General features: G+C 41.1%; 1 protein-coding gene across 1 annotated transcript; it reads right to left on the reverse strand.

Moving 5' to 3' along the window:
• Positions 1–997: 997 nt before the first annotated feature.
• Positions 998–12,944, reverse strand: LOC109633410 (glycoprotein endo-alpha-1,2-mannosidase-like protein). The gene is made up of 4 exons (XM_020093253.2): positions 10,651–12,944; positions 8,139–8,248; positions 2,506–2,582; positions 998–1,768 (listed from the first exon to the last, which is right to left on the reverse strand). Exons 1-4 carry the CDS (start codon positions 11,162–11,164, stop codon positions 1,132–1,134), a joined length of 1,338 nt encoding a protein of 445 aa, XP_019948812.1. The 5' UTR covers positions 11,165–12,944; the 3' UTR covers positions 998–1,131.
• Positions 12,945–13,447: the final 503 nt, after the last annotated feature.

Here is a 13,447-nt window from a genome sequence, read left to right on the forward strand (position 1 = left end):
CGATCACCCAATGACCTTTTCATAAAGAGAATCACACCAAAATTCCGATTGATTCGGGGAGCTCTGTGAATATATTCATAATAAAAAGGCCAAAGGATGTTTTTGTTCTTCAGGCATTAGGCAACTTGCAGAAACTCCATAGATTCACTTTACCAGGCAGATAAATATTCCAGCACACAACACTTGTTACAACTATGTTTTTATATTTCAGCTTATGTGTTGATTAAACAGTTTTAGTGTTAAGTATTGGTGGGTAGATTTAGTTACAGCTGGACAGAATCAAGTTAGCTGCCTCTTCATGTTTCTAGTTTTAATGCTAATAAAACTCTCCTCTTACGTACTTAACCCCCACCCGCTGCTTTTAAAACATCATGTTCTCATCATTTCAACAAGTTCTCAATGTTAGTGTCCCACTAATGCGATCAATTCTATTTGACTTTAGAGAGGCCAAATGAGAAGGTTGCATGGGGACACGTATTTCAGGCAGTAGTTTTTACAGTTTGAGCTCATTTTGAAGTATGTAAAAACATCAGAGACAGTTTTACACAGCATTCTAATAGTACGTACCCCAGACTGACTTTTTAATGGAGCTTTAACCAAAGCAACCTCGTACAGTCTTGTTCTTGCAGATCAGCGTGTGTTCACAAAATACATTAACAAGAACTCTCATATCCAACTTAGTTCAAAAGTAAAAGCATCTTTACATTCACTCCCCACTCGTGTACACACCGTAAATAAAGATGGTTGACGTATCACCCCTCCCCTCTGCCATCTTGAGCTGTTGATGTCATTTAGAGCCAGAGTCTGAACTGTAGCAATCCTGGAGCGGCGCCACAGTATCGAGGGTCCAACCCATTATGACATTTCACTCATCAAATAACTAATTAAAACCAAAGTTACCTTAAAAAAACCTTTATTAGAGTGAGAACATGTCTGACACCATCTGAGGCAGGGTTTATGACCTGTACAGCAGCCAGCCACTAGGGGGAGATCCAGATCATTTAGCTTCACTTTTGGGTAGCTGTCACATCGTCCATCTTTATTTATGGATGAGTCTTTACATTCTCTCTCATCTCGTCCGCTCCATGTGAACATCCACTGGAACACGCTGTTTCACGTGGGTTTGTGAGCTCACATGAGCCACTGCTCCTTCTCTTTGTTGAACTGCTCCGCCCAGCGGCGGGTCAGCTCCAGGTAGTGGTCGGGTCCATGTGGCTGGTAGTCCAAGTACACGCGGGTCACAGTTTTTTTAGGCATCGCTCTCTCTATCTGCGTCCCCTCGTGCCATTCGTTAAAAGACGTGATAGTGACCATCTCAGGCCGGACGTTGAGCGCCGCCTGCAGGGCCGTCTCGTAGTAGCGACCGTTCACTCTGTTGCGTGTGTTGTGGTTGTTCCACGGCCGGATGCTGGTGTCGATGTAACCGGGCCCCACGCTGGGGATGAAGAGGAGGTTGTTGCCGTCACAGAAAGCTTTGATGGCCTTCCAGTTCTGGTGAGACGAGCCGAAGGAGAAGCCGTTGGAGGCGAAGTACGTGTACATGCCGTCGAAGCCACCCGCCAGGATGTCGTGCTTGTGGCGCTCCTCCACAATCAGGGCGATGAAAATGGAGTCATAGGCTGAGCCGCGAACACTGTGGGAGCCGGTAGGAGTCAGGAACTCAGACCAGGCCTCTGGAGGCGTTAGGTAGGAGTCGTAGATGTAAAACAGAGGAAGACTCTTCCCGGTGCTGGAGGTGAACTTGTAGAACGCTCCGTGGTCACCGTACCTGTGAAGACAATAACAGCCAAAATGACAGCATAACAGATTGTTCTTTAAAGGAAGACAGAAAACCGATTACTTTGCAAACATTAGAAGAAAGTTTGTTTTCAGTCCCATGACTTTTCTATTGAGTCTGGAGAATAAATAAAATCGAATCTCTATCAGTTAAATGGATTTATTATCCACTGACGACCATTACTGTGGTCAGCAGGAGCCACTGTAATCTGTGCATTAGCTTGTCAGACATGGTGAGTTTCAAACTGACATTGGAACACGAGGACAACAAGAGAGAAGATACATTTCCCTGGAGATACAAACATTTGTAAAGAGCTAATGAAAGAGCTAATGAAAAGTTACAGAAGGGAACTAAATCTCTGGATCTTCATACAACATTCAGTGACAACCTGACCAGTGATTGGTTACCTTGCTCAAAGTGTTGGGCAGACACACCAATCACCAGAGCGTCTCTATCGAGGCAAAATATGAAGATTCGCTTGTTATTTGCTTTTGAAAGATTTTGGGAAACTGAAACCTTTTATTGGATTGACCTTTTTTTGTTCCTTTTCAGAGTAGCCCCAGAACTACATGTTGGAAAATAACTTCAAACAACTCATTCATAAGTCATGAGTCTGGTCTTATATCATCAGAAAAGCTTACTTCACATCTTTCTCTTGCATGAAAACTTAATGTTCTTCTATTTGAGCTGACACAATGATGGAGAAGTGCCTCCAGACGAGCTCCTACCTGTCAATGATATACTTGATGTTGTCATGCACGCTCTGGTCGTTCCGGCCTCGGTACGGCTGGATGTGAAATGCAACCTGGGAAAAGATGCAGACAGAGACTGTTGGTTTCCATTCATCATATTAGTGTCATTAAAAACAATAATGCTGCAGTCAGCACTTACACATGACCTTTATAAGTATTGACAACAGTGGAGAGGCTCCGTAGCGGGTTGACAATCCAAGTAGAAAGAATGATTCATGTAACTCCTCTTAGTAAACTAAAGAGTAAAAAGAAAACGTTTCTACCATTTTAATTATTAACAAATGACTGATTGTCAGATTTGACCCTACAGCAAAACATGACACCAAGCTACAGCCCCACAGATGTTGATCAATACTATCGGTCGATTTGAGCCGTTCACAGACACATCTGCGCTCCAATGTCGCAAGAAAGGTCTGTTTCCAGTTCAGTGGAGTCTTTAGTTGCTGTCGGCCTCCTACAAAGAATCTTTCCTACAGAATGTGGCTGCAGAGAACCACATTTTCAATCTTTTCCTGACAAATAACGTCAAACTGTGTTTTTCTCCCGGAGTGGAAACTTCAGAATATGTATCTGTAAGATATTATTATTGCGATTGATGAACAAAAGCAGCAGAGGAACAAGGGACCCAAAGTGACACGGACAAGAAAAGTAGAATATTTTAAGGGCACACCCTGAGAATTCAGTGACTTTGAATAATGTATGATCGTAGCGAAACACTTTTCTTCTCCAGCAGCGGACACCCAGGGGGAACAATGTGAAGGAAAATGGCTTTTTTAATATAATGGACGCCGACAGGAGGTAAATGGATGTGAGTTGTCATCAGCAGAACTGAGACAGGGTTGACTGAGTCTACGATGTAAAGCTACTGTTTTAAACCAGATGTAAACCTCAGGTAAACCTGCATGCAGTGTGATATTTAGCTTTAAACATTATCCAGCAATTGATTTATGAAAAAGCTTCTTTGTTACCTGTGGTAATAGTGTCAGGTAAAATCACAGACTGAGTACCTTTTCTCAAAGATGGTTTCTGTCAAGTTCTTATCGCACTGATGTTTGGTCAAGTTCTCACTTTGGTTTTAATGAGTTATATGATGCATAAAAAGGGATGAAACCATGATTGACAACTGAGACTGGATCCCGATTGGTCGAGCTTGTATTTCAGCGGGATCTTGATATCAAGGCTCCTCCTCCTGATCACTGATGCGCTGACTCTGGCTCCTTAAAAGCAGAAGTTGGCTGCTCCTGGATCTGGAATATTTCGGCTTGATTTTTGTGTAGATGCCCTGTCCATCTTAATATACTGTCTATGAGAGACACAAAGTGCTTTTATGTGCAACATTTTTATGGTGCCAGAAGGATTTTACTTCCTAAATAAAAATATTAGTAAAGATCCAGGCCTCTTGAAATCCAAAACTCTCTGTGCACAGTGAAGTGAGATCTGTATTGAACCTATGTTAAAACGTTGTGTGAGATATTAGAGAATATAAAGCCACATAATGATCAGACAGATGTGGGGGGGGGGGACATTCTGCTCCCCTGTTCATTGCAGCAGAGGGTCGGCCACCAGAAAACTCGGCTCATTTTCCAAACACACTGGAACATTACTCGGCGGTAATTTAGAAGTAAATGAGACAGGAGTCACATTTTAAGACCTCATAAACATTGACAGCATGAGCCTGGAACCAGCCCAGCGTGATTTATGCTGAGCAGAATGGAATTTAATGCCATGTCATGCAGAAAGCAATGAGGCAGGGATGTGAACCAACGCTGAGATAAAGGTCCAGACAATTAGATCGATTTCAACAAAACTAAGCATTTTCTTTATTCCAGACTGTCAGATTCACTCTGTAGCCAGTGGATGCACACACCAATGTAAGGTCACAAAGGACTGAAGTCTGTGCTTCTGGAAACAAGGAAGTATCCCTGATGCCATCACTGGGCACCCACGGGCCATATTTCCCTGTGTACATGCAACTACATGGCCTACTTACTAGATGGAAATTCTACAGCCCCTCGGGGGGCAGATTGTTCAGAGGCAAAAACGGAGTCATGGGACTCGTGATGCACATTATCCCTCTGCTCCTTCCCTCCTGCACCTAGCTTCCAACCCCCCCTCTGTCCCCATCAAACCGCCCCCACCCTCCCCTGGGCAGAAAGACTATTTCGGCTCCTCTTCAAGCTGAGGTCGAGCAGCGGCACCGCTGTGGAGGCTCCATGTGATCTGCTCTCCAACCCAACAGCCATACACGATCCAAGAGCCGTGTGTGGGTGCTGCTGAAATCCTGCTCAATTTATATAATAATCCAAAAAAGTACATTGTTTTATTTTGTGGTGGTGCACAGAGAGGGATCTGTGTGTTTTTAGCAGTGAGCTGAGGGATCGACAGTGTGATGGGTTTGTTTTTAGCTCTGCTCCCGTTTCCATTAATCCTCAAATTTCAAGCAAAGACAACATGAAAAATACCAGATGTCCTCTGGTTCTTGTTTAATATCTAAATAAAACACAAATTAAGATTTCACTACATACAGCCTATGTATATATACTTCTAAGAATATCTGACACAAGCTCTCTATCAGAAAAAGTGTTTAATGTGAACTTATAAAAGTATTCTATAAAGTACTTATAAAAGTTACAAAAACTTAGTTTGGTAAATCCACTAACACGGAGGACACAGGGATTATGATTTATACTATTTGCCAGGCACCAGGGGGTGATAAGACACTGGTTTCACTTTGGTATCTTTATATACAATCTATGGTCGAACCCAGACAAGCGTTATATTTAAACTAGGAACTAGACTCTCGAGGGCCGGATGTTTTCTGATGCATTTCTCGGATTAGCCACATTGCTTCTTCAAACACGTGGCTGTTACCGCTGCTCCTGTGAGATCATCTGTCTCTGTTCCTCTGGGCCTCAGAAACGAGCAAATAAATGATTTTACGTTGTTGCTTCTGAAAATTAGCATAAGTAGCTGCAAATGATCAGAGCCAAAGTTCCTTACCTTGTCAGCGTTTTTGCAGAAATTATGCAAGAAGAAGCACTTCTGAGTTAAGTGTCAGTGCAGTGGGAATAGTTCGTCACAAACAGGATGCTTACAAACGCAACGCTCAACATGCGGCTGCTGTACATGCACTGTAATTCAAGAGCTGCTCTAAAGACACAAAGACATGCAGCTTCTTCTCATTGCAAACATGTACGTGTTGATTTATAGAAAATATACAATCAGTTTTTTTCCACATATTATTTTATAATTATGTCATGCGAGCTGGGTCACTGATGACAATCAATCGTTGCATTAAATTCAATCTATTAGCGTCTCCCCTGACAGCACCATTTGTAAAACCTTGTCAGCTCAGCGTTGCGTATCTAATCCTGTCCTTCTTGTCGTGCCCTTGCACAGATACATTATTTCTTTGCCTGGAGCCAAACAACAGAGTGAAAAAAAAACTGTGATATCAAATCTGACAAGCCGGCCTAACAGACCTACTGCCTCTCATCCCATTGGTTCAGACAGTGAGAGGTCAATATGTGTCACGTTGCTGCTGGAGAATAAATCATCTTAATCCAGATACAAACGCAGGACAGATAATGAAGCTATTACGATGATGATCCTTTAAATCACTTTATGTGACATTGACCTTGTTGATTAATTTAGCCAGATGTAAATGCATGTTTCTTTGAAGGCTTTGTAGTTATTTTTGGTGCTATACATATACCTCAGTGCAGCTATTATGCTAATTTTAGCACAGATACAGTAGTGAAGGAGGAGCAATTATTAAAAAACACGGGCAGGTGCTCAGAACTGTTGAAAAATCTAAACACTGTGGCCTCAGTTAAATATTTTATTTCCGATGAACTTACTTCTAAGTTGGCATTGATTCCTCAAAACTAACTAATGTAAAAAAAATTAATTGCGGCTTGATATTTTACAGTTTAACCATTAACTTCATTATAAAAAACTATAAATGAAAAGAGAACGCAAATATGAACATTTATGTAAACTTTATGTAAAATGTGACCATAAATTCACATCTTTTCTGTGTTTTTTATTCTATGAGGTAAACATATTCATAACAGCAAAATAAACTGATATATCTGTGAAAGGCTCATATTGGCCAATATTATTGACCAATATTATCGTGTGGCTCAACTCAAAACATCTTGTTTTTTCAGTCCAAAACCCCAAAATATTGACTTTACAATTATATTTGAGAAAGAGTAGAAGTAAAATATATATTTGAGGCTGAAACTAAAGAATGTTTGGCATTTTTAACGACTTTTCCGCTGAATCAACTAATTGATTCCACTTTAAAAATTCAGACGAAACCTGATGTTTTTTACGTTTCAGCAAGGACTGCTAAAGGGTTTCTCCTGTTCTTGGTCCTTTAGCATCTGGTCTGCCTGATATTTCTTTACTTCAAATGTGTAGTGTGCTGTGCAAACACTGTTGGTGCATTATTAATGGAATGCTTTGACACAAGAAACCTCTTACAAGCCAGCCTCTGTTACACACTATGTCATTTTAAATGCATTCATATAGAAAGAATGGCAGCTGGGTAGATTCTGATCAGAACACATGCTCACATGACGAATCTCCCTTCAACTTTTAGAAACATTTTACAGTGGATGTCTTTCAAAAAGGACCTGGAACACTCAGAGAGAGCAATGTATATTCTTGTGTCTCTCTCCCCTTCCTTTACTCTTTCTGTATCTGAAGAGCATCTGACATGAATTGTATCGCATTACGAGCAAGCATTACCCGTAAAAGTTTAATAAGCCTGCGATTCAGTGACAGGAGGCAGAAGGACCAACACAGTTGTTTTCTCCATCGCACCATTTTCCGACCTAATTGGCAATAGGTCATGTGGTACTGTTACTCCCCCACCTCTCCACCCCGCTGATGTGCTCCTGAGCTCATTCAGTCCTCACAGAACTACTGATCCAGCTGCAGCAGCAGCTCTTTGCCCCATTTTTAGGATAAGGGATGTCACTGCAGCATCCAGAGTCAAACCCATGAGTGACAGGGACAGCTTTAAATGAGACTGAGCAGAACCAGCTGAGCTTCAGCAGCTCTCGATCTTACTCTTCAGTGGCAAGAGGAAACTGCAGCTTTCACATGTAACTCATTAAAGCACAAAGGCTGTTTTAAAACTACTTTTAGAGTTAATTGTATGTGTTCTTAGCTGAATTTTATTCTTTGACTTTGTTATTTTAGTGTTATTGTTTTTTAGTTATGTTCTATTTGTTACTTGCTTTTGTATTTTTTCATCTGTTGGGAGTTTTTGTCGTTGTTTTGCCTGTAACCTTTTATGCTTCTCTCTTGGCTGCATCTTTCTTGTAAAGGAGTCTTGTTCACTGGAATTTACTTGGTTGAATAAAGGTTAAATCAATAAAAATAAAAGTATATATCAGCACTATTGAAAACCAACTCTTCCATCAGCTGCTGACATTAAAATGGACAGGTCATTGAAGAATCATCGCTCATTTTCCAGTGACAGTTTTGTGTATGCAGTGAAAAGTGAGCTGAAGATGAGGTTTATTGCTCTTAGCCCTGAACTCTTTCCACGCATTGTTTCTGGTTTCACACAAAATGCGTTGATGCCTTTTTACCTTGAGGTTGTGTCTGTATGCAGCATCCAGTAGAGCTGGTACCAAATCCTCAGCGGGCTCCCCATTGTCGTCAGCCAGGCCGGGAGGATACCAGGACAGGACCAGAACCCCTAGAGATACAAAAACACAACTCTGAGGCCAAAAGCACTGGTGAATACCTCAGAGTGTTCTGCTATCTGCTGAGAAACTATATCTAAAATGTTAGCTCATGCATTGTTGCTGTGATGTATGGATTTCGTGCAGATTCCCAGAAATGCTGACAATCCTGCAGGGAGAAAAACAGGGTGAAAAACGTTCACTTCCATGAATCTACACTGAGATTTTGACACAGCCTTTCACATGGTTTTACAGACTCAGTTGAGAAAAGTGAGAAAACAGTCAGTTTTGCTTTTATCTAAAGATCTGTAATATCAATTAGGGTGATTTTATTGGACTGAGACAGACACTGATTAGGTTTGTGGCAAGATGCTATGTGCATGGATGGATGATGAGACAATGGGTCTTTCGGCACAGATAAGCAAAAGACACCTGACCCTTAGTGTATAAGGGGCCAGAGACACGAGACTTAAAACAACTTTAAACAACATTCTGCCTCTCTGGACATTTTCAGCTTTATCTGGTCCTTTTGCATCTGCGTTCATTTTGTGCCTCATTATGTTTTATTGCTTCTCTTCGGGGTGATTTTGCATCACTTTGTGGTTATTTTGTATCTTTGTCATCGTTTTGTGTTTATTAGTGGTCATTTGTTTTGCATTTTTGTGTAGTGATTGTTCTCTTGATGAACTCAACCATGGCGGTACAGAGGAGAGTTGTTTGTTTGAATGCTGACCTGCCCATCACCCATATCCTGCATTTGATTGATTAATTGATGTGTTAGTTGCGATCTCTCTGCACGGACCGAGTTTGTGACAGCTCATAAATTTCAGCAGGGAAATGCTTGTTCATGCTCTGATGCAGGTTTAGTAATGACTTCATATCGGCCACAGGGGTTCCTGGCTCCAGAGGAGATCCGGCACATTGGCTATGCACTCGGAGTTCACTCATTAAACACGTCTGCTTGCTGAGGAGCTGTGGAGACAATTAGATTACGATGCTGAATTATATCTGCATGCATAATAAAAAAAATGGCCACTGCTGTTCATTTTGTTAATGTGTTTCTGAAGTGGGATTAGTCGTCCCTCCATGAGACTTGTGCCGGCTGTGGTGTCTAATTAAATGGATTAGTTTAACTTAGTATTGTGAGTCGTCCATGATCCATCTGTCAGGGATGGGGAGGTTTCAGAGGGCTGGGTGATCTGGTCATTATTCTGGATGGTGTAAACAATATCCTACTGCGCCGCAGGACCGACACATCAGGACCTATCATGTTTTGGCTGCTGATGGCTGGACACACGTGCGGCTGTTACTCGACACCAGAGCACAGGACTGTGTCTTTGAGGGAAGCCACAAGTGTGTTTTTACTTTTAAAAAAGCCGAACAACAAACTTTACATTTCATGATAACTGCTAATAACTGATCTAAGCCTGGAATTGAGATAAGGAACATTAAGTCTGGACATCCTTGCAAACAGCATCCAATTGAGTACAAGTGCTTTAAATTAAGATTATTGCATTCCCCTCGGAGATTTGAAAGCTTTGTTTTAATAAATGTCTTTATCATTAAAATCATAATTTTTTTTTTAATTTTTAAAGGTTTTCAACAAACCAATTTCAATGTTGTGTGCTATATTCCATATAACTTACTCCTATCATCACTACTTACTGCCACGTTACTTTAGTATTAGTTTACTCTCTCACATAGCTTACTAAGTTTACTGTTTTTCCATTTCTATTGTCATTTCTATTGAGCACTGATTCTGCATTTAGTCCATTTACACGTTTTGCTTTCACTTTCAGCACTTTTTAGCCTGCGTTCACTTGGCTAATACACGTTATACTTTTATTTTTAGATGTGCCACTCTACTGTTTTATTCTCTGAACTCGATTATTTGTGTAAAATCTTAAAGCACAAACTGGAAAGAGGATGTCCTTTAGGATTATAAAGTCTTATCTCTTATCTTATGGTATCTGAACCTTTCTTAATGACCTTTAATTCAAACTGAATTTCGTTGAACTGGTGCAGTGATAATAAAGTCTTTTAGAATACTACTAATAACATAGACTTAAACATTTGATTTGAGACTCACTGTCTCATCTTTGAAACTGTATACATATACATACATATATATGTACGTATATATATATATGTATGTATATATATATATATGTATGTATATATATATGTATGTATATATATATGTATGTATATATATATATATGTATGTATATATATATATGTATATATATATATAATAGTCCTAAAGTCACTTCTCTGTCTGTTTCAGGGTCAGTGAGAGGAGCTGTCCACTGGAAGTGTGGTGCTGAAAAGAGGCAGCTTATTTCGGATCCAGGTTTCTGTGCAGCTCTTCTCTCTGCAGGGTCACTCTGTTCCTACATGCATCTGTGAGCTGTACCTGCTGCAGACGCTCCGATCTGCTCCATGTGGGACTCCAGCACGTCCGGGTCCCTGGAGCTGTACGGGTTGAGCTCGGGGTAGAAGCTGGAGCCGATGTCTTCGGGCGGCATGTGTCTCCCTCTCGGGTAGCTGGATGCGATTTTGGGGTCCCAGTGCGGCAACAGGATGTGGTCCCAGTGGATGTACTTGCCGTCCATTTGTGGGTTGCCGTAACAGCTGTAGTAGAAAATGTGAACATCGTAGAATATGGTCCCCTCGGGTCCGGAGTTGGACAGAACCGCTTTGGTGATGCTGCTAGCCGGGCGGGCTTGACCCGGGGAGGCGGTGGTGTCACGGGACACGGAGCGCCGGTCCACCTTCCCAGCGAACATCGGCAGGAGCTCCAAGCCCGGAGCCAGATCCGAGAAACCGTCGCTGGGGGGCTTCAGGGTCCTCAGTCCCATCATGGTCCCAAAGATGAAAAGCGTAAAGAGGAACAGGGCGATGCACGCTTTCCTCCGGAGCCGAGCCATGTTCGAGCGCAGATATACCTCTGAGTTTGTCCTGCACCGAGAGTTCACCTCACAAACCTGCGAGCTTCTCCTCACGTGCACGTCCCTCTGAGTTCAACCAAAAAGTCTCTACATGGTTGCAGTCCTGCAGCAGCAGACTACTTGACGCAGTTCGCTGTGGGGGTTTTAACTTTAACTTGTTCTACAGCTTCATCGTGGAACATGAGCTCTGTGCGTCCTCTGCTCTGCTCCTGCTGGAAACGTCCTGAACCAGCACTGATCTGCACCGAAGTGTCCAGCGCCTCCAGCTGGTTGTTTGTCCCGCCCAGGATCTGATCCATCCACCTACTGGGCACATGACCGGAGTCCACATGCTGAGTGAAGGATTACAGCCTCCAGTAGTTGGTTGGTTCTTGTTCCTTACTTCATATTGTGGATTCTGCAAGATCACGACCCAAGACTTTTATTTAAAAAAAAACAAACAACAACCACAAACATTAATTTGGGTGGTAGGATATACTTTGATTGTTTGTATCAGAAGCGAGATCCCTATCTAATATCCTCATTTCATTAAAATGTCATAATGTTAAACTCCAGCGTCTGATTCGCTGTGAACAGGGAATTCGGTGATATACTGACATCTAGTGGTCATTTTATAGAACACACGGCAGTTTTACCTTGCTGCCTTTGGGTTTTCAGTAAAGTCAGAATAAGATGCCACCATCTTTGTAGTCCATTGGCTGGATATCCAAACACCTTGGCTTCCGGCCAAGATAATATGAGGCAGCACTTAAGGCTCTGACCTTCTCCACAGGAAACGATGTGACTGCTGACACCTCATTAGATTGTTTTCCTCGTCCACTAACAGGTTTAGTCTGAGCAGAGGCAGGTGGCCCCGTGCAGCCTGGGTTTTAAAAATGTCATTGTTGTCCAGTTTTAAATTAATCTACAACATCTCAATTTACAGTTATTAGTCAAGAAAATATTCTTTCTCATTACAGTCAAACTTTTTGTAAAATTGTGGGTACATTGAGTTTTGAGATGTTGATAAAGTTAGTATGAAATTCTCATCTTACAAAACTACATTTATTTTGTTGTTCAATAAATGTGGGAAATGCCTTAATTGTTTAATAAATTAGGGATATGCATATTATTCAACTTCAAAAATCCCAAATAAACTACAGGAATATCACTTTTAGATTAAAAAAAATATCACAGATGGAAAAAATTCCTTCTCCAATCTGTAATATCATTGTCCATATCTGTATCACACAATGACATCTAATTTTCCAATCAAATCAAAAATAGAAATCATAACCAAGTCAAAACTATTAATATACAAGAAAAAAAGCAAAGACGTGACTGTATAGGCTCAGTTTAAATAGTTTAACAGGTAAATTGATTGAATGGAATTTTTGCTTCATTTATTAATCAGATTTCTTATCTTGGAGGTCTACATCTCTCTGGGCGCAGGTTTTTCTGTTTTTTCTTTCTTGAACGCACCATTTTGAATCACTTTCACTCTCTGATCTGTGATGTAATCATTTCTATAACTATGGGTCTTTAACTGTGCCAGTTGTCAGGTTTGGGGTCCACAAGGGGTCGTTGTAGAAGTGGTGCAGGAATCGACAGGTCACCTCTGACATCAATTGGAGGAGGTGGAGCTGGAGCCTCCGCTCGCACAATCCAGTAAATCGTTCAGATCATTAATCTGCACGAAAACAACTAATTCAACCAATAAATCAGCCTATAGCTATTCTTTCATTTGTTAAACGTGCAAATAAAAAAATAAAAATTATATATCGCCTATTTGATATTCGGGCCTTCTTTATTTTAGATTTAATGATGTTTTATGCTGCTATGTTTCTAAAATTCTACATTATTATTCAATGAATTAGGCTATAAATAATGTTTTTTTTATACATGGACTACATTTGACGTTGGACTCGGTTATAAGATCACTTTCCTGTGTCCTCGATCCATCCATCATCCCACAAGGACACGAGTCAACATTTTAACATGACGTGATCAATCACTATTGATCCGTGAATTCGTTTGACCAGCCAGGCTTGTTTTCATGCTGCCATATTGTTTTCTCTCTTCTCTTTTCTTTTAATCCGTTTCGTGTCATAGTTTAGCTCAAGAAGGCTTTCTGTGTTTTTCCTCCTTCACTTTTTCAGCTAATCACCTCGAAGGTTTGAGTTTAGCTGCACTTCCTCTTTCTGGAAAGAAGAAGAGTGAAAACCCTTCCCCCTCTATGCTTCATGTTGATTACCATTACAAACCTTTCTCTGGTGTGTTAGG

This window comes from Paralichthys olivaceus, chromosome 13, assembly GCF_024713975.1.
Source record: "Paralichthys olivaceus isolate ysfri-2021 chromosome 13, ASM2471397v2, whole genome shotgun sequence".
NCBI classification, from domain to species: domain Eukaryota; kingdom Metazoa; phylum Chordata; class Actinopteri; order Pleuronectiformes; family Paralichthyidae; genus Paralichthys; species Paralichthys olivaceus.

What these genes read in the sequence shown, in the direction of transcription:
- LOC109633410 (XM_020093253.2), bottom strand. Translation starts at nt 11,164, where the DNA reads ATGGCTCGGCTCCGGAGGAAAGCGTGCATCGCCCTGTTCCTCTTTACG. An exon ending in GATCGGAGCGTCTGCAGCAG is followed by an intron (nt 8,249 to 10,650) that starts GTACAGCTCACA and finishes TTGTATCTCTAG; the next exon opens with GGGTTCTGGTCCTGTCCTGG. An exon ending in ATCAAGTATATCATTGACAG is followed by an intron (nt 1,769 to 2,505) that starts GTAGGAGCTCGT and finishes TTGTCTTCACAG; the next exon opens with GTACGGTGACCACGGAGCGT.